The following is a 21,912-nucleotide window of genomic DNA, read 5'->3' on the forward strand; positions in this document are numbered from 1 at the left end:
ACCATGTTTTTGGGTCAGTTTAAAAGTGATTGTAAGCAGATGGGTGCATGTAGAAAAGTCTAAAAGCCTTGGGAGATGCTGAGGATTCAAACCCTGGAGTGATTCTGGGATGATGTGATCAGGGACTGTCATTCCCAGCCCTGCCACAGGCAAGTCACCCACACGCTCCACACCTCTGCTCTTCCTCTGTCACCACGACAAATTTAATTAAAAAATACAGGGAAGAATAATTTGCAAAGCTCTGGTACGTGTCTCTGGTACATGAAAAGGCTGTAACTGCCAGGTTTCTAAATGCCAGTGGTTCTCGCTCTGCGTGGCTCAGAGCCCTGGTGCAGGGCAGGCTGTTTCCCTCACCAGTGGTGTCCCTGGTTTAATAGCTGGTTTGCCTGCAGGGTTGCTCACTGGGGCAGGAAATGCCACAGGATTTCAGCAGCAGCAGCTAACACTCCAGAGGTTCCCAGCACCTGCAAGCCGCAATTCCAGATGTGTCTGGCTCGTCACTGCCTGGTGACCTGCAAGGCAGAAGTGTGACACGAGCACTGGCCCGAGGCAGGGAAAGGCACAGCCATGCTTTGAAGCACGTTCTGCTTGGTGGACTATTTCCCCAGCTTACTGCGAGGGGACCCAAGGAGCTGGGAGGAGATGGAAATCAGCAGGATTAAGGAAACCTTTTGGTCTAGACAGAGAAAATCATTCTTACTGCATCACTCATCTGTAAGGGGCAGCAAAAAGGTGCCTCTCCATGAGGCTCTGACCCACCCAGCCCCACCAGTCCTTCTGGACCAACCTGAATCCTGTAAAGCACTTGGCAGCAAAGGGTTCAGCCCCAGCAACATGTTCATCCACCAACAGGTTTCTCTGACAGGAGTTTAGTTGCCCGTTATCCCATGGGAATTCACTCCTGCTGAAGGCAAACTTCTTCCAGTCTGATTTTTTAATCTTGTGCAGACCTCATGTTCATTGCAGAGGAAATTTGCCTCCAGGAGCAGGAGCTCAGACACTCTATAAATGTTTGATAGCTCTGACCACCTCTTCTGAGTTATTATTTTATTTAAAAAGGAGATTTATTATGCTTCTGGATGACTTGAATTCACAAAGCTCACCAATGTGGTATTTTTTTTTTATCTCTCATATCGGGTGTACCCAACAAATGTCACAGCCTTTAATAACATGCTTTAATTAATCCTGGAATTCTGAATGTGCTATTATCTTCATTTTTCAAAGAGAGGTCACAATAGGAAAGGAAAATCTACATTGCTTGCACGGGCTACTCCAGAAGGCTGCGGCAAACCAGGAAATTAATCTCTTAATCATTCTGCCAGTTTGACTCAGTGGTGAGAGCACAGACCTATGACTACCTCAGCTCTCTGCACTGATGAAACTGTTTCCTTTATCTGGAGTGGCCTTTCCCACCAGCAAACACGAGCAGCTCTGATGTCCCCTGTGCAGCTTTGGAGATGGCTGCTGAAAAGCACCGTGTGAGGGCTCAACATCCTGGCTGCCAACTTACCTCTCCCAGCCTGATGCTTCACCCTCTTGGAAGCTTCTTTCCTCAGCATCTGTAGGACAACGTGTTTGGATCCAAGGAATCCAAGGAACAAGCCAGGAGAGGCACTGCTCTGGTCAGTCTAGTTCACTGTTGGGATGGAAGCAGTTCCAGTGGACGTGTCTCTCTCCCATCTGGTGACTCAGGGGGTTTTGTCTGTAAGCAATGATAAAATCCCACCACACTCCTTTTCCCCTCAGCAGGGCCAGGTTCTTCACCATTCACACCCAGAATTAGCTGGGTTGCTGAAAGACCACTGATACTGTTCCAGATTACTACACCTCCACCTGGCTTTTTTCTGCAGAGGGATCAAAAAGGCGTTTGTCAACTTGGTACCTGCTTTAAACCAAGAGGACACAACTTTGCAGGGTGTCTATTCCTGATTTTTTCCAGGATGTCTGGGATCTGGGGCTCCTGAGCTCTGATCCCAGCTATTTATCAGCTCCTCTGTGCATCCATTCATGTTCTCACATAACAAAAACACAACCTGGTTTGCCAACAGGGAGCCCCATGCTGAAAAGGAGGGTGGGAGGACAAAAACGGCAGAGCAAGTGCTTAGTGAAAGATGGAAGTTTTGGAAGAAAAGGGTGACAAAGCAGGAGCTGAAGGAAAGATGACAGAAGCTGAAAAGCTGGAGGAGAGCGAAACAGCTGCAGATAAAGAGCAGCAAACACATGGAAAAATGAAAAAAAAGAACATAAAACATTTCCAAATGCCACAAAGTCTGTAATCAAGAAAGGATGAGAGGTTTTACACGTATTCTCCACTCCCTCCTCTGAATAGGACAGAGGAAAAACTACTGAAATACACAACAGGGACCTGGTCAAGGGCAGCACCAAGGGGAGCAGCTGGGTCACTCCTGCCCGTGCTCCTGGTGTCACTCACGGCCCCGCCTGCATTAGGGACAGGCAGGCCACTGCCATGGGGGCAGAGAGGCCAGCGAGGTGTCCCTGCCCCGCTGCCAGAACACACCAACACCTTCCTGGGCACACCCAGCCTCTGTGCTGCTGCCTGGAAGTGGCACTGGTGCTCTGGCCCCCATTCCACGTGCTCAGAGTGTGGACATCCAAGGAAGCCCAGACAGGCAGAGGTGCCGTGAGAATTACAGGGAATAAACAAGACACCCCCAACTTCAGCCCTGCATACTTAATTCTGCCCAAGCAGAGGACTCACAGGCTTGGGACTCGAGTGTTCCACAGATCATTCAACAGCTACCAGAATCTATGCAAAAGAATGTCAGCTTTTTAATATTCACCCCACAGTACAATGTATTCAGAGTGTTGTACTTGCTACCTAAATACAAAGAAAATAATTTTGCAAACATTTTCAGTTTGAAAGGCATTTTAATAAAGGTTTGCTGGAAGTTTTCTACAGATTTTCTTTGTGCAAATTTTAAAGAATGCCTGTGCATTTTTCATTACATAATAATACACTATTATATTGTAGAGGGCACACAGTACTCTTATATTGTCAAGTATTTTGGATTGGATCAGATTTGTCAAAAAAAAATCCATGGGGAAAAAATAAACATTAAAATACTATGCTTCTTGTCACTTCCATTTAAATGTTTTGAGTATCACAGTGGAGAAGGTTCTTCCAACTCAAGTCAGGTGTAAGCATCCTAAGAAAATGTTTTAAGGCAACTGAGTGAACTAAAATACCATAGTGAGTGATGCCCTTAAGAGTCAGGCATTAGTGCTTTTTTTGTAGTGGGTGGCTTTACTATAGACTCAATGGGCATTGACAGAACGGACTGTACCCTTTCTTGGTACTTTCTCTCTGCTTCCATATTTGATTCATGTTCTTTCTTCCTCTCCTCTTCCTCATCTTTTTGAAGCCGCTGTTGATGGGCAATTTGAGTTTTGAGCTGGTCTCTGTATTCTTTGGCCTTCTGTGCTTTTCTGGAAATGCCAACGAATAGGTTATTTAAGCAGTGTGGGTAAAAAGAACAAACTTTATTATTATTATGTAATTTGTTACCATTCAAGCTTAGACTAAAGAACCATTCAAAGCTCCATTTAGCAGTTAAGAATAACTGCTACTATTAACCAAATGCTACATGCTAACCTTATGTTCTTCAGAGAATTGACTGCATTCTGTTGCACCCTATAAAGCAGACTGTAAAACTGGTGCTCAAACAGAAAAAGGGAAAGAACAGCTCCCTGAAATCAGCATGCCTTCCCTGCTCCTCACAGCCGTGGTGAGAGGATAGAGCACGAGGCTGCTGGGTCTCAGTGTGTCCCTGGCTCTGGCTCAGTGCTGCTGCTGACACCCATCCTCGCCCTCCTTCTGAGAAGAACAAGCCCCTGCTGCCCTGATATTCCTGGAAGTGGCTGTCAGAAGAAATCAATCTTCATTCCACCTCACGTGTACTGTTGTCACCACGCCCTGGAGGAGCAGAGGAAGTCTTGGTGTTCAGGCCCTCCTGGAGCAGGAGTCACACAGACACTGAAAAGCCAGCAGAGCAGTCAGGAGTTGTGCCCTCACTCCAGAGAGCTGAGCCACAAACCCTTCCCAACACTGCTGGGTGCCGTCTCTGCTAAGAGGAGCACAGCCCAGCTGGAGCCCAGCGAATTTCCTTCACAAGGGTGACATTCTGCCACAGCCAGGAGATTGCTCCCAATGAAGCCCTCAGAGAACACAACAGACACCGGCTCGGGAAGGAAATACTTGTATCCCACGGACAAGAGTGGAGAAAGTGAGATAAGGCCCTTTACCCAAGGCTTTGCATGACACCCAGAGGAACACTCCGGCTACTGCGTGTAAGGCTCTGCTCGTCCAGAGGCACTGCGAGGCACGGAGAGCCCCGCGCAGCCGGGCTGCAGCCTGGCGGGGCTGACACGGGACTGCTCAAGGGAACTCTGTGGGTGGAATTTAGCAATAAGCCCGGACACACTTGTTCTCCTGGGGCAGGAACGAACAAACCTTTCATTAACCCTCCTCCCCACACTTCTGTCACAACAGCTCAGAGTATGAGGGGATGTGTTTAGGAAATATGATTGATGCAAGTCACATGGTGATCCAAACAGACCAACACAAGCATATGGAACATTATTTCCTGAGGTCAGAATTAATGACTAAATACCAGCAGCAGCATCACAAGTGTGCTATTGAGCAGTTTGGAACTGATAAGGTGTGTGGTGGGAAAGCCTCTCTAAACAGAATGAAGTCCACCCAGTGTTCTAGAGTTATCAGAAAAAAAGAAACAGCTCTTTCACTAGTTCAAAAGACTGATCTGCAAAGAAATGAACTAATGGCCTAGAAGAAAAAATACCTTATACGTTTTTCTTCTTCTTCACGTTCAAATTCTCTGATTGCTTCAGCCATTGCCTTCTTCTCTTTCGCAATCTCTATTTTCCTCTCTGCTTGTTTCTGCACTAGAAAACAAATCCAAAAAATCTTTTAGAACATAACAGCTCTGCTGAGCTTGAGGGGACAGTGAGGTTGCATTTGGGCAAAGTAGCCTAAATAGCAAGCTTGAGTTTTGTTGCTTCTGAAGAGCCACACAAACAACAGCACATGTATTCTCAGCTTATTTGTTTCTCATCCACTCAGAGCTGTGAAGTTTTCACATTCAGGAGCTCACAGTAATATAATTAATAATAATGACTGTTTGCCCATGCAGTCCTTACTTCACCAGGCTTTGCTCTGGCGATGGCAGTGGGGAATTAGTGTGGATTTTGGGAACAGGTTCAGGGAGGGTCACATTGCTGTCCACTCTGTCACGCCGTGTGTGCTGCCCAGATGCTGCTGCAGCAGCAGGCTGTGTGCTGCCTCTGCCCAGACATCATCCCACTTACACTTCTCCTCCACCTGCAACTGCCTTTTGTGCATGACATCTCTCATCAGCTGAAATCGAGCCTCCTTCTCTTCTTTCATTCTCTGAACCCTCTTGGCCCAAGACCGGTCCCTCTCTTCCTGGAAGATCTTCTCATCTTCTCTTTCTTGCTCCTTCTCCCTCCTCAGCTGTTCTGCCAGGTGATCCAGGTAAGTATGTTGCTCCTGCAACAGTGCTTGCTGCAAACACACAGACATTTGCAGATCTGAGTACATTAGTTCAAAAAAGCTTTTCAGAGTCTGAAAAGAGGTGATGGTTCACAGCCAGTGTGGAAATTGGGAGCCCACAGCTCCACTCCAAAACCTGCCATGGGAAAGAACTGTTCAGAATCCTCTACCTGGCCAGACAACAGGACAAATACAGAGTGATCCCTTTCCTCACAGCAGCTCAGCTGCCCACAACACACTCATTTTACAGATTTTCCACAGATAACCAGGCTACTCCAATATCACCTGCGTTAAATATTACAAATTAATATATATCTCCTCCTGTAATTCTGCAGCAAGGTCTAACATTGAGTTGATACAACTTTCCTAATCTACATGAGTTTCTAAACACCTCTCTCCTGTGTCCTAAATACGCTGGGACTCATTTGCACACTGAAGCTGGTAAATTTACTTGTTTTAACTTCAGGAAGTGACAGACACATCCATTAATTCATGGCATCTCGAAGAAATAAAACATGAGAGTTTGCATCTATCTATCTATAATTTTAAAATATTTTAAAGTTTTTTTAGTATGCATTAATCACAGTAAGTTAAATATTTCCTTTCTTCTGCAGTTACAAATACTTACTACATCAGGTCCGTGAAACAAAAAATAGTTTTTCAGCCTCTATTATGTCAATTCAGTGTAAGGATGATAAAGCTCAAAGAAATTAGCATGGACAGACAAAATTCCAGGATTTCCTGAGAGCCGCCACTTCACTTATCCAGCCTGGGAGCCTTGCTGATTGCAAAGCAGGCTTTAAAGTGCTGTGTTCTTAACAGCTAATGGGCTCCTGCAGAGGTGCAGAGCATTGGCAGGAGGAGAGGCAACAGGCTGTTCAACAAAAGAATTATCTCATTCAGGGAGAAGGGCTTGTGTCTGTTCTCTCTAACCCTGTGCAGTTCACAGGGCCACAGAACTAGCCTAGATGAGGTATTGCCACACAATTCCACAATGAAACACCTTACTTTTTTTTTCATTGTGTCCACATGTTCCCTGTCCGAGTCCTCCAAATTTCTTTCCAGGATTTTCTTTTCTTCAGCAAGTTGCATTTTTTTTTCTGCATCAAGACGCTTCTTCCTGTCCCGCACTGCTTTGAGCAACATCTCCCTGCGTTCCTTCTGTTGATGTTGCTTCTTCCTCTCAAGCTCTTCACTTTCTTTTCTTAGCTGGTGCTTCTCTTCTTCCTACGAGGATAAAAGCAGCCAGCTTTTAAAATCACTGCATAACTTCAAACTAAGTGATGGCTAGAGTTAGTTTATTGCAACACTGAAGAGTAAAGCCTTGCTGGCAACACAGAATTAGTGTCATCTGCCAGACCTGGTAAAGCCTGCACATTTCAGCATATCATTCATTGGAATTCAGAATTTTTATCTGTAATTATCACATGCACTTCAATACACAGGCTGTATTGTGCCTGGTGTTTTCCACATGTTTCAGGCAGATAAATAGAGCCATCTCTTTAGGGAAATCAGTATCATTGCTGCACGTTTGGTCTATACCCAAGTGCTCATAAGCAGTGACAAATCACAGGGCCACGTGTTCCTGCTGTTTCTGTAGATATTGTCTGTCCTGTGCCTGTGCTGGGTGTTCAGAGCACGGCGTCTCTACTGGTCATAAGGCTGCACCAAGTCAGTGATGGGATCCTTGTATTCTGATGGGCAGTTACTGAATTTCCATGGTTTCAAATCATCCCACTTCATATTGGAAAGAACTTTGTATTCCACTTTATGTTGGAAAAATCTACAGTGAAACTGAGTTCTTAAAAAAGAAGCAATGACAAATCAGAAATGTGTATTTGGGATCAAATAGGTATTTGTATATTCAAGATTATTTAGTCCCCAAAAATTCAAAAGTAGCATCATTAAGTACTTTATAAGCATAATTTATAAGAATAATTTTGCAATTGAATACTAGTGCACAAGTACAACTGCACTTAAACATAGTCATAACACAGGATGTGACCATCATTAGCATTGTATTATCTCAGAAATCATGCTTCAGCTGTCTTGAAGGCACGCAGGTTTTTGTTAACCTGTTTTTCAATTAAATGTCTCTTTTGAAATGTGAATTAATCCTTTAAAATACCTCAGCAGGCTTGTCATAAACAGCATGTCTAATCCTCCCCATATGGAAGCAGAAGCTGCATTCCCTAAAGAACATCCTTTTTTATGCTGGATATAAAGCACCCACGGGTTCCTGCAGCATTTCAGAGCCAAAGATGACTTTGTATCTGCCTGAACTGTCAAATTCACTTTCAGAAGCTGGTAAAATAGCTTCGAAACTCAATATATATATAATTTGAGGAATAGAATTAGTAACCAAAAAGCTTTGAACAGCATAAGGTGGAAAGAAAGCAGAAATAGTTATCAGTCTGCTGAGCAAGGTGGCACATGTCTTTGGATGAATTCTGATATCAGTGAGGCTGTGTGAGAGCAGCCGAGGATGGAATCCATGGAAGTTTGTTCACTGGGGTAAAAAATGTGGTTACCAACCCCACTTCTGCAAACCAGGACCAAAGTGCTATGGCAGAAACTCATCAAACTGCATTCAGGATAACATGAAGTCAATCACTTTCCAAGAAATCACAATTCTTTAAGGGAAAAATAAGACAAAGGAGGAAGGTAGCTAATATGGGTGATGCAGCTACAGCAAAAATTGCTGTCTCTGCTTTCTCATCCACTTCTGAGATATCCTGGTGCACACATGTGGTCTACCATGCCAAAGGTGTGAGTTTTCCTTCACTAAATATTCTATTTTCATTGCAACGACCAGGAGAAACCTTTATGAAACCTTTAAGAAACTCTTAGCTGTCCATTCGTCCAGATGAAACTCCTGGTCATTAGGGAGTACCAGTGTGCAATAAAAAACGTGTAATGAGGCCATCTGCCACATCCCTCTTCTGCTGAGAACAGATTATATCCCATTTTCCATACAGAAACCCTCCTTCAAAGAAAGTTGTTGGGTTTTTTTCAGAGACTCAACCACCTCACCAGCAATGTATGTCCTTAACAGAGCCCCAGGCTGCTGTCTCCAGGGGAAGACAGTCTTCTATTCTAATAGTGCTTTCTGAAAAGGCCCATTAAGGAACAGCATTCTTTGCCTGGGAGGTTTGGCAGTGCCTTAGAAGTGGTTACAAGAAAATAATTCTGTTCTACATGTTTTTAAAGAAGCAAAACATTAGTCTAGCTTGGAATAAGGACTCTACCGTTTCACAGCCAGCATTTTCAGAGCTTTAGACCCATTATTGTCCCATTTTTACAAAATGAGGAAGCATATATGATGCCAGCACCAGCTTCCAGTGTCTAGCAGAGTATCCTGAGTGATAATTCCATCTTTACATGTAAATAGCTGCAAAATGAAGACTGAGTCTAGCTAAATACCCTCCCATAGTTCAAAGTCAACGCAGAACACTGAATTAGCAAGCTGCACTAAAGCCAGCAAAACTACAGCAGGAGAGATGGCAAAGGATGATGAAAAAAGAGGGCAGTGGCCAAGCAGTTGGGCCAAGGTAGCCAAATGCCTCCTGTGATGTGGGCTCAACAGCAGCCAGGTCTAACAGGTGAGACACCTTAGGTGCTGCTTGCTAGTTTGTTTAAGAATAGATATATAAAATAAATATTTCACCTGAGAAACAAGACTCCCATGCTATCCTGCAGGAAACTGGAAATCAAAAGAAATACTAAGGTATTTGGCAAAAGATTAAAAATGTTTCCATTTCCCACAACGGCTCTGAGAGACTGAGTGCCAAAACCCTTTATAGTGACGAGTTCCAAAAGATGTATTTCCCTCTGTAAACAGGAATGCCTTTGCCACAGCTCTGGAAAAGAGGCTTAGCCTAACAGTACAGGCTCAGATACTAATGGAATCAGTGCAGATACAAATAAGGTATGGATTAGTCTAAACGTCTAGTAAGCCTGTCATTAGAAGGGCCTTCTGCACAAGCCTGCAAGCCGAGCACTATGGAAATTACCAGCCGTTCAGCCTCCTTGATGGTCTGCTGCCTCTCCTCCTCCCTGCGAGCCGTGTGCACGGCCACCTGGGCTTCACGCACTTCCAGCATTTCCTGGATCCGTGCTGCCCTCTCCTGCGCCTTCAGCTCCGCTTTCTCATCCTTAGCCAACAGCTCCTTCTCACAAATCTCATCCAGCTTCTGCTCCTGCATCTTCTCCTCCTTTTTCTGCAGCTCCTTCAGAGTCCGCTGGGCCAGCTGGCAGTCACCCAGCTCCTTCTCACTCTGTTTTTTGCAGTGTATGCGATACTCTTCACACTGGTTTCTGGAAGGCAACACAAAAGTTTAAAAAAAAAAACAATAAGGAAGTCTGGAGGTGTGTGGTGAATGAAGGCTCCCAGATCATCACTGCTGAAAACACAGCAACCCAGGACATCAACTTATACCCCTGGTCTGACAATGACTCCTTGTAGAACCTTATAGGAAACACAGAGAGCCTGATTTAATTTTGACATTAATGAGCTGGATTATTGGAATTTGTATAAAAAACTTAAATCAACTTCCTCACAAGGGGAAGTGAAGAGGCAGTAGTGATCCCTGCTCCCTGTGACAGGGACAGCACCCAGGGAACAGCTGGAGCTGTGCAGGGAGGGTTAGGTGGGATTTCAGGAAAGGCTCTTCCCCCAGAGGTGCTGGCACTGCCCAGGCTCCCCAGGGAATGGGCACAGCCCGAGGCTGCCACAGCTCCAGGAGAGTTTGGACAGCGCTGCCAGGGATGCCCAGGGTGGGGTTGTTGGGGGTCTGTGCAGGGACAGGAGATGAATTCCATGATCCCTGTGGGCCCCTTCCAGCTTGGGGTATTCTGTGAGTGTAAATGGACACACAAAACATCCACACATTATATACCAATGTGTACTTACATGTAGCTGGAACACGCCAGGGGTTGTATGCATATATACCTTTTATTAACATATAAAACATGCATGCTACACTTATTCAAACATGTAGACTGGTCTCTATTCAAATGAAGGCTTAGAATAGGTTTGTAAGTCACTTGAAAGCTCATTCATATTCAGAAAATACTGCAGATGTGGAAATGTGGGTTACACGGTTGAGCAGGAACCACTAGAAATGTATTACTTCTTTTTAAGTGAAGTTTTGTGGGATAATTCAGGCAAGTTGCAATGAAAGCCTGGAGAAGGTAGAAAGTCAAACAAGTAATGCAGCTTTCAATTTTCATTTACTCTCTGCAACTGAGTTGCATATAAAGAGGTAATTTATCTTCAGCTGAAGAACACTGAACTAATTGCAGATTCCACTTTTACTTTTGCAAACAAAGCACTACTGAGATCAACACATGCCATCGAACATTATTTAATTTGAGGAGTCTGCAAGCATTTTAATTCTGTTCTATAAACAGTATATGGATTTTCATAAAGTCAGAATGTGAAACCGGCAGACAAAGGTGAAGACCTGAAAGTGTAAAGGATCTATAAGCTCTGAGGATGTGTGACAGACACATGTGAATGCTGTGAAGTGAAAAGATATCTCACAATTTCATGCTGAATGAAACCATCTTCTACAGATTATTGCAAAGGTGTTTAGGAATTCACAGAAGATATGGAATCAGGTACATCTTTGTGGCAGCAGTACTTACCTGCACAATGCGAAATACTATGACACTACACAAGCTTTAGCTGACTATTCTGTGTAAGGAAAATATTACATATTCATCAGGCAGCTACCTCAATGCTACTACAAATCTCCCCATCAGGGTACTTATTTAATTTTCAGAGCAGAGGTCTCACCACATTTTCTCCCTGTTGGCATTCAACAGTTGCTGCCTCACGTTTCACTGGGGACCAGGGCATCTCTCTGTTCATGCTCTCAGCTACTGCACCCAGTGCCATGGAGCCTGTGCTGGAAGGTGAGGGGCACTGCACACAAACAGTGAAAGGGAACAGCAGAAACAGCACTGCTGTGAAAACATTTCCATTCTGCTTGCTATTTGCTTAACCTGTCCCAGCCCTGAGCCCCCCTGCCCTGGGCTGAGCCCCCAGCGGGGGCAGCAGGGGAGGGGATTCTGCCCCTGTGCCCAGGTGAGACCCCACCTGCAGAGCTGCTCCAGCCCTGCCTCCAGCAGCACAAGGACGTGGAGCTGCTGCAGCCAGGGCAGAGGAGGGCACGGAGCTGCTGCCAGGGCTGGAGCCCCTCTGCTCTGCAGCCAGCCTGGCACACCTGGGGCTCTGCCCTGCACAAGAGAAGGCTCCAGGGAGAGCTGCCAGCCCTGCCAGGGCCTCCAGGGGCTCCAGGAGAGCTGCACAGGCCCTGGGGACAAGGCCTGCAGGGACAGCACCCAGGGAATGGCTGCCAGGGAATGCCAGAGGGCAGCGCCAGCTGGGAGATTGGGCAGCAATTGCTGGCTGGGAGGGTGGGCAGACCCTGGCACAGGGTGCCCAGAGCAGCTGGGGCTGCCCCTGCATCCCTGGCAGTGCCCAAGGCCAGGCTGGACAGGGCTGGGAGCAGCCTGGCACAGTGGAAGGTGTCCCTGCCCTTGATAAGGATGGCTCTGAAGGCCCCTTCCAACCCAAACCATTCCATGATAAGATGCTGCAGTTCAGTGGCAGTGCAAGCTGGTGAAAAGGGATGGATGTTTTAGCTCTTGGATGAGACAGGAACCTCCTGACCACGGTTCAACCCAGCAATAAAAGCAGAGAACAGCACAGGGATGTGCATGCCATGAGCCAAGGCACATTCCAAGGAGTGCCCCTGCCTCCCAGCAGGTCAACAAATGCACTATGTCATTGATGGTTTTCTTACGTTTTACCACTGGAATCTATCTTTCATCTCCTGGGTGGGAGTTAGTGGTGATTAAAGACCACAGCACTAATTAGCACTCATGAAAAACATATTTCTCAATTGTTGTGAGGGAAACATGCCATTATTAAGATTGGAAATCTTACAACATTAGCAATAACTGTATTACTGTAACACAATGGGTTCAAAGTTCTCGCAGCATTGAAGGAATAAAGAACTAGTTATTCTTTTCTGTGATTATAAACTAATCTGATATTTATTGAATTCCCAGCAGGGAGTAGAAGTTAATTATGTTCAGCATTGTTAGAATTTTAATATAAAATAACCCTGTAATTGCTTGATTTCATCAAAATAATTCCCTCAAAGCAGCTTTTACACCAACCCATAAACATCTGCTCCCCCAGATGGCAGGTTTTCTTCCTCACTTTACTATCCTAAGCTTCTTAACATTAAAACTGTGCCTGGATGTGGCCACTTCCCAAAGACAGAACCTCCCCAGTTATTTATTCATTTTATGGGTGCAGCACAATGTTGCTGGGATAACAACATTCCCCATACGGATGCTTCTGAAGTTACCACAAGGAAGAGGATGTGAAATGTGTTTTATGCAAATTTTAAGACGTTGCAGTTTTCTTTAAGGTTAGCGATGACGAACGTGCCCTCAGGCTAGCACTGGCTGAGTCTCTTCTCAGACAAGAGGTAGCTCTCACTGAAAATGAATTCCAGCAGGACTCCCGTGGTCCAAGCCTTGTCCCCTCTGTCACCTGGTGAGAAAGGACTCCTCCTGGTTAACAGTGCTACTGAGGAGCTGTTACATCTGTATCCTCAGGCCATGGCAACCAGCCCAACAGGGCTGACTAAAACGCTGCCTTTTAGTGCTCTGGAATAATGTCTGACAGTGTGAGGTGCTCCTGTACCTCAAGGTTTGAGAATCCACACCTGCCAAAGAGTGGAGCGCCTTGCTTGGGGTTCAAGGGAGTACAAACAAGTCTGTATTAGGTTTCAGAGAGACATTCAAAAGAGTTGTAAATACACAGCCATGGAGAAACAGAAAATCAGAATATCCACCTGCTACTGGACTGACTTGCTAGGGCTCCTGGATATACCCTGGAGTAACAATCTCCAAAGGGGAGGGCGTGCAGGAAGAGAATATGTTTTGCACCATTGATAAATAATATTAAAAAGAAAAAAACACACATTTATTTAACCTTTACCTCCCCCTTTTTAATTTCTATTTGTGCATATGTTTTGTAATGTTCACAATACACCAGCACAGTATATTATTATATGTTTGTGTAGTTGATAAATAAACATATTGGGGTGAATGTTAAAAGTTTTTACAGCTGCAGGGGTCAGTCAGAGGGTTGGAGGCCATTGCCCCAAGGGACAGGCTGTGACACAATCACAGACTCCTGCTTGTGGACTTTCAGTAAGTGTTGGTCTCCTGAGCAGCAATCCTGCTCCCACATCTCTGCCAGGGCCAGGATGGTTTAGGAGGAAGAGTAACATCTAACAGCCAGAGGAAAACAGACCTGGGGCTACTTAAACAAGACAAATACATGCAGACTGAGATATCAGAAGTTATCAGTCTAATCACAGTCAATTACCACAGCAGAGATACCCTTTCTCACTGGAAAAGGACAGAGAACAAAAGACTAAGATACAACTAAGCACATCCATGTCACAGAACTTTGGTGAGCTGGTGTTTATCAGAATTCTGTTCTTTTATAGGGACCTTAATTTAAAAGTAGAAAGGGACATGGGTAGAGGAACTAACCATGGAATGTATTGCCATTACATCAGGACAGTCAAAGAGAAGGGCTCTGTCCTGTAGGATGAAGATTCATTTGCAAAGATACCCCAAGACTGCCACTCATAGCAGCTGTGAAGAAAGATGGTTTTGCTGCCTCTAAATCCTCTGAGAACATGCAGCCAGCAGAACACCAACAGGAATGCTTCAGCAATATTTTTTAACAGGATGCTGTGGAGTGTGAATATTGCTTAGATCCCAGAGAAGAATGGGTAAGAGGATAATAATAGGATGAAATAATCCTATGAGACTGAGTGAACCACAGATCAACAGGGCTACACTGGGAAGACAAAGGACGTGAGACATTAACACAGGCAACTACGGCATGAAAGTTCAAGTATGTGCCACCAGATGATGCAGTTCAGTGGTGTGACTCATTTTGCAATTAAAATGTCTAAAATTAGACATCTAAACCATAATCTGCATATGTGCTAAATTCCCACTCTGATCAATGAGACCCTAATTAAAGTGAGTGCTGGGGTGCAGTTCAACTGACAGGGCAGGATAAGCCTGTTTGAGACTGACTTTAGGTTCCTATTACTGTCCTGATTTCAGAGGTTTTGATTAGAACAGGAATGCGGATTCCCAGTGAATATAAAGATATTCACTGAGACCTTGCCTTTAGGTGTCTATGTAACATCCCCTCTGTGTGTAAAACAAGCTACAATACAAAACAAAAGACACTCCTGCTGCACCCCCTCGAAACTACTGTAAAAGTGAGTTTCAACCACTTTGTGTGATATATAGAAAACAAAGCAGAAGCTGCAAAAGGCAAGGGCTGCATTTTCAAACCACCATGTGAAGTTAGGCAGTGTATGCACTTCTAACACCTGTCTGAGTCAATAAACTGCACATTTAAACAAACATTTACCTTGGAACGAGTTAATTAGAGTTTATGCACAAGTGAGAGTGAATGTTGGTTTTTATCCCAAGCCTGTGCACACTGAGAAGCAGGTGTTGTAGATTTCACAGTACCGTGGGAGACTGGGAAAGACACATCAAATTATCATAATTAAATAAAATTATTATTTCTTTCATCCCTCCCTTCGAAAACCAGATTTCCAAGAATGGGACAAGGCAGATTTCATGCCAAGGCCTCAGTACCTGCAAGTTACTGCTTCCAGTCTGAAAGACTTGGCACAGAACTTCAGGCTGCATTAAAACCGTAGCTGCAGCTGCTACTCTTGAAAAGTATGCAATAAATAAAAACACTTTTGTCTCTTTGGACAATCTTACCGTTTGGGGAATCTTGGATGTATGAGCTTAGTAAGCTTGATTTAGGCCACATTAACCTTCCATGCACCCCGTTCACTCCCACAGTATAAAGCTGGAACAGAACTTACAAACAGGATTGATTTGGCAGGTGGAAACACAGGGATGCTCATGTGGGACAAGGAGGACACACTATATCTGCAAGAATTAAATACTTCGATTTTTTCTGTCTTACTGTTTCAATCACTTTCATCTTTCCTTCCTCAGTTTATTATTATTGCCACCTTATTTTTAAATTATCCCTATATATTCACTTTGGGCAAATTCTCTTTTATAAGGTATTTTTATGGCAATACCTGAACTGTTGGTCTCGTTTTTCAGCCACTACTTTTAGTCTTTCTTGCTCTCTCTTCTCCCTCAGTAATTTTGCTTTTTCCTTCATCTTTACTTCTCTGTTCTGTATCTCTTCTTCATCAAGTGCCTCCACCTCAGCAAAGTGCCTACTTTCCTCTGCCTCCAGAAAGTCACGAAGCCTGTAATGAAAACATTTAAATAAAGGCTAAATCAATCCTTCTGTGGAAGGGCAAAATTGTAGTTTATTTGTTATTAACACAAAGTGGGTACTGGGCTCCTTTCAACACCTCTTGCAAAAGTCAGAGAAGTGAACATCAAATTTTAATTTGGGGTCATTCCTGTTGTGTCCATCAAAGGAATCTTACAGCACAGGATGACTCATTCTGTCCAGGAACAGTTTAAACTCCTGATTTTACAAAGCTGCTTTATGACTTCAGTTCATCAATGACCCCATTCAGTTCATTTACGACCCCATTCATCAAATTCTTCTAATTCTCAGACTACATTTGTCAGCATCTGATAAAAATTAGATGTTGTACTATTGTTATCCTTCAGATAGACCCACAGAACACCCTGCACTGGAAGGGACCCACAGGATCATCCAGTCCAGCTCCTGTCCCTGCACAGACTCCCCCAAAAACCTCACCCTGGGCATCCCTGGAGCACTGTCCACACTCTCCTGGAGCTCTGGCAGCCTCGGGGAGCCAGGTCAGTGCCCCACAACTCTGGGGGAAGAACCTTTTCCTGATGCCCTCCCTTCCCTGTGCATCTATAACTGTATCTTCTCTCAAATGATCTCTTGCTATTTTAGCATCACTCCACAAAACACTTCATCCTGAAATATCTTTGATGAGAAAATGACGTCAAATCGGCAGTTTTTAGATACGCCATAATCTACCTCTGTTAATCTCAGGAGTGAGAAAGCTGGGCCACAGAATCCAGAAATCACCGGTTCCAGCCCAAATGCCCCAGTGTCTCAGCAGACAGGGACCGGGGGACTCGGCAGCCGAGCTGAGCGCAAGCCAGCGATGCACCCTTGTGGCAAAGGAAGCCACTGGCAGCTCGGGCTGCGGGAGGAGGAGCACTGCGGGCAGGGCCAGGGAGGGCATCCTTCCCCTCCCTGAGTGCTGGCTGCAGCTCTGGGCTCTGCAGCACCAGATGGACACGGCCTCGGCAGAGGGGGCCCAGTGCAGGGACACTGAGGGGCTGGAGCATCTCTCCCAAAGGGAGAATCTCTCCTGAAGTTCCTTCTCTCCTGAGAGAGCTGGGACTGTCCAGCCTGGAGAAGATCTTACCAATGTACATAAAACTCCTTGTCCTGGGTTGAAAAATGTAACCACAAATGTGTATTCTATTTTCATCTGTTGAAGTCGGTTGGGAGATATTGTTCCTTATCTCCTGTAACTCTAGGGGGGAAGAGGGTGGATGCCTTCTGTTAATGGGACACCTGATAACACCAGATAAGGCAGGGCCTCCTTATCTCTTCCTCCACCCATCCTGCTCCCAGGGACATCCCCTGTGAATGGGCCATTGAAGGCTCTCACAGGACTGATAACATCACCTCATCCCATTGGGAGATGATCCACCCAGCGGGAGCAGCCAAAGCCTTTCCACAGGGATAAAACAGCAATCCCAAACCCCAAGGGAGCTGTTCCCACTGGATTCCCAGAGGATGACTGGAGCCTTTCTTGAGGATCATCTCTACTCCAACAGAGCCACATCTGTCACTCTGGGAGGACTCACTGCGGGCTGCTTCCAACACCCTGAGCAATAGGGTGTCAGGTTTGCATTCTGACTCTGGCAGTGGCCCTTTGTACTATTGCATTTGTCTTTTTTTATTATTATTATTTTTACCTTTCTTGTTGTTTGTTCTCTCTCTATTAAATTGTGTTTCTGACTTGGAGTCTTGTTTGTTTTGCTTTCAAACCAGCACACTCCTGAAGAGGGAATGCAGAAAAGACAGACACCTACCCCTCAGTAGTGCCCAGTGACAGGACAAGGGACCACAAATTAAACCATGTGAAATTCCAAATGAACAGAAAGAAAAACCCATTCTGTTTTCTTTTTACTGTGAATGTGGTCAGATATTGGACACGTTGCCCACAGAGGTGATTCCGTCTCCATGTGTGGAGACAAGCAAAACCCAAATGGACTTACACTCCTGGACACCCTGCTCCAGGTGGCTCTAGGGTTGGACCAGATCATCTCAGGAGGTTCCTTCCAACCCCAGTGGTTCTGTGGAACCCATGGACAATTCCCCTTAAGTCATCTTAGACCAGGACACCAAACTGACAACCTTCACAGCTACAAAGTCACTTGCCATGAAGGAGCAACTGAGAAATTAAATCACATTATTTTTTCCAAAAATCAGTACAGCCTAATTCTGTTCTTTACATGGCAGCAATGTGCTTCACCTTTAATATTTTTGAAAGACTTCTGGAAAATTTTAATTTTTTCATCTGACTGTGCTTCAAAGTGTTATTTGAAGGACCTAAATTTCAGCTTGATGAGTTTGCAACAAAAGCCTCAGTGATACTGAACTGAGAGAATTTCTGCCTTTGATACCCAGAGAAGCTGTGGATGTCCACAGCAGGGTGGCTGGAATTAGGTGATCCCATCCAGCCCAAACCACACTGGAATTCTATGATCCTGTGCCCCATCTCTGGAAATGTTCCAGGCCAGGTTGGACAAGGCTTGGAGCAACCTGGTCTGGTGGGAGGTGTCCCTGCCAGGGCGCTTGGAACGAGATGAGCTTCAAGGTCCCTTCCAACTCCAACTATGCCATCATTTTATGATTATGCCAAGGTACTCTTCATTCTCTTTTCAACTCAGGCAATGAAAGTGCTACATTACTACTACCATCCTTCTCTGTGGCAGACAGGGGGCTCCAAACGCCACCTCGGCTGCACTGGTTACTGTGTTTGAACACCTATTACTGCTGCCCGGCGCTCTGAGCACACACTGGAAACAGCAGGGGTGCTGCACTGGCTTCTTGTCCGCTACCTCTGTCTTCTGGCATCGATCTCCAGCAGGTACTGCTGCAGGGCTGCCCGGACCTTCCTCTCGGCGGTGCGGTGCACCCATTTGTCCTCGCCGCCCTTGTGCCATTCGTAGGCGTTGCAGTAGTGGCGGAACCGCCGCAGGTCGCTCTCATGCTCCTGCTGGTCCGCCTCCCACAGCCTCTCAGCCAAAATCCTCTCTTCAACGATGTCTTTCTTGGGGGGCTTGGCTAGCTGCAAGAGGAAGGAAATGGAGGAAGTGTAGAGATCTCATAGCACCCTTGCAGGATGTGACAGGGCCTACAAGGGATCCAGAGAGGGACTCTTTACAGGAACTGTAGTGACAGGACACGGAGTAAAGTGAAAGAAGGAAAAATGAGGCTAGATGTAGGAAGGTATTCCTCTTTGTGAGGGTGGTGAGGCACAATTTTCCCAGAGAATCTGTGTCTGCCCCATCCCTGGCAGTGTCCAAGGGCTTGGAGGCTGGACAGGGCTTGGAGCTACCTGGGACAGTGGAAGGTGTTCCTGCCATGGCAGGGGGTGGGACTGGATGAGCTTTGAGGTTCCTTCTAACCCAAACCATTCATGGGTGGAAACACAGACTATTAGTCTGTGTGGTTTTCAGTTATATTCATGACTGTGCAAGTACCTAACACCAAATGATGAGTTAGTGCATGGTAATTATGGGGTAATCACAGACTCACTGAGGCTAGAAAAGAGCTCCAAGATCATTAAGTCCAACCTGTGCTTGATCCCACCTTGTCCCCCAGCCCAGAGCACTCAGTGCCATGTCCAGTCCTTTCCTTGGACACCTCCAGGGATGGACACCTCCCTGAGCAGCACCTTCCAAGGCCTGAACGTCCTTTCTGTGAAGAAATGCCTGCTAAATTAGACAAGTCCTGCCTACAACCCCACCCCACGTAGCACTGGGTTCCTCAGGACCCCTAAATACAGCACCGGGCACCCCGGGACCGTCACTCAGAGCACCGGGCACCCCGGGACCGTCACTCAGAGCACCGGGCACCCCGGGACCGTCACTCAGAGCACCGGGCACCCCGGGACCGTCACTCAGAGCACCGGGCACCCCGGGACCGTCACTCAGAGCACCGGGCACCCCGGGACCGTCACTCAGAGCACCGGGCACCCCGGGACCCCTCCCGGCTGCTCCCAGAGGGTCCAGCCCCAGCCGGCCCAGCTCTGGGGCTCCGGCCCCCACGTCCCCGCAGCTCCCGGGAGCGGCGCAGCCCCGGCGTGGCCCCTCACCAGCGCCAACTCGTAGGGCGCGGAGCCGGTGAACTCCCGGCGCCTGTGGGTGTGAGAGCAGCGAGGGGGCTGGGGCTGGGGAGCGGGCCCGGGCCGCGCCGCCATGGCGGAGGGAGGCGCCGCCGTTGCTGAGGGAACGCGCGCGGGACGGAAGTGGCATCACGGCCATGGCGGGGCCGCTGAGGGGTGTCCCGAGATCAGGGGATTAACACACTAATTTTGAAGCTTTGAGGAAAGCTAAGGTTACAGTTAACAATAGATGTTGCTGGTTTAGCTGAAATGAATAGATAAGCTTTGCTGAAATCAGTTAAAAGTTAGAGGATGGTTAAAAGAAACCGGATTTAGGATAAACTACCTTGGATTTAATAACTCATTGCTTGTCAGAGAAACTAATCAATACAACACCAGACCTCCTGTTACCAGAAACCCACTGAAATAGTCCTGGAAAACAGAAACAGGGAGTTCTACCAGCCATCAATCACATCTGCATTGAAAAGGTTGAAAGTTTAGAACGAGGAAGACTCGTTTTACTTCCTCCTTTTGGTGACCACCCCTCACAAAAGGACCCCCGACCCATTTCAGGGAACAAACTCTGCATGCTTAATATTAATAGCCTTTGTGTCAATTAGCATACGAAGCGGAGAAGAGGAAGTGACAGGGGTATGAATATGCATTTGTATTTTGTGTATTCAACATTTTTGTAAATAAAAGGTGTGAAAAAGGCATATTGTATATGTGGCTCTACGCAGATATTTACTATATGTAATCTGATAGATAGAAAAGTTATACTATATTAACATTAGAATAATGTAGTGAATGTAGTTTTGTAATTAACAATAAGTTATAGTACAATAGAAGTTGTGTATGTGTGTTATATTTTTTTGCTCAAGAAGAAAAATTCCTCAGCAGAGAGATAACATTCACAGAGGCCCCTAAACCTTACAGAGGCCTCTAAACCTTCTAGTGAAGAAGAATTTATGGCCTCTTATCCACAGAACCTAACTTTCTCAAGGACGTATGCTCTCATGTGTTCTTTTAATTAACAGAAAGCTTTTGTGACAAGAAACAGCTGAAAATTACTTATTTTACGTAAGATATGAATAGTCATAAACTGAAAGCTTAAAAAAGAAGACTTCTCTTTGTTCTAGGCCCTTCTCCTTCCTAGCCTTTGTCTGGGAGGGAGGGGAGACAAAAGCCCAGGCTACCTTCTTTGCTCTTGTTATCTCATTATTTGTCCTGTCTCTGAAAACTTTTTTTAAAAACTTTTATTATTGTATTAATATTTTTGTAACCAATTTTTATTCTTTATTAAATATTCATAAATTTCAAAAAACGAGTGATTAGCGTTTATCACAAAAGGCTTTGCAATTACCTGTGATCTCTGCAGTGCGCATTAGGGAGCTGCCCCACGCGCTGCCCGGCGTCGCAATAAACATACACTTTCTAACTTGAACTGTTAGAGAGTCTTTTGTCCGTCACAGTTGAATATTGATATTAATAAATGATTAAGATTAATTAATAAATGAGGATCTTCACAGCTGTCAGAGAGCCTCCAGGTCATCCAGCGCGGCCCGGCACCGGCGCTGCCGCTGTAACTCGGAACGCACCACACAGCGGCACCCCGAGCCACAGCCCGGCGCCTCCCGAGCACCTCAGGGACGGCGACTCCGCTGCCCAGCCCGTGTGGCGAAATGCGGGATACCTAAAAGTTCCTGAAGAGGAGGTGGTCTTTCTTTAATCATAGAATCGTAAAATATCCTGGGTTGGACGCGAGCCGCAAAGGGCCCCGTCCCCACAGAGTGCAGCCCTGGGTGCCACTGCTGGGACATCAGTGGGAACAGGGTGGAACAGGAATGGAAAGGACTTGGGTCAATGAGTCTTGTCTTATGGAGCCAGCCTGGCACACCTGGGGCT

General features: G+C 45.9%; 1 protein-coding gene across 2 annotated transcripts; it reads right to left on the reverse strand.

Moving 5' to 3' along the window:
- Positions 1-241: 241 nt before the first annotated feature.
- On the reverse strand, positions 242-20,127 carry CFAP53 (cilia and flagella associated protein 53). Of its 2 annotated transcripts, none has more exons than XM_063423187.1 (8): positions 19,999-20,127; positions 18,740-18,969; positions 15,739-15,915; positions 9,565-9,868; positions 6,560-6,778; positions 5,347-5,563; positions 4,821-4,923; positions 242-3,447 (listed from the first exon to the last, which is right to left on the reverse strand). In XM_063423187.1, exons 1-8 carry the CDS (start codon positions 20,101-20,103, stop codon positions 3,225-3,227), a joined length of 1,578 nt encoding a protein of 525 aa, XP_063279257.1. In that variant the 5' UTR covers positions 20,104-20,127; the 3' UTR covers positions 242-3,224. The 2 variants fall into 2 exon arrangements, with proteins under 2 accessions (XP_063279257.1, XP_063279258.1); XM_063423188.1 differs by lacking the exon at positions 242-3,447 and adding an exon at positions 3,454-3,994.
- Between the last annotated feature and the right edge of the window lie 1,785 nt (positions 20,128-21,912).

Source organism: Prinia subflava, chromosome Z (assembly GCF_021018805.1).
Source record: "Prinia subflava isolate CZ2003 ecotype Zambia chromosome Z, Cam_Psub_1.2, whole genome shotgun sequence".
In the NCBI taxonomy this organism is placed as follows: domain Eukaryota; kingdom Metazoa; phylum Chordata; class Aves; order Passeriformes; family Cisticolidae; genus Prinia; species Prinia subflava.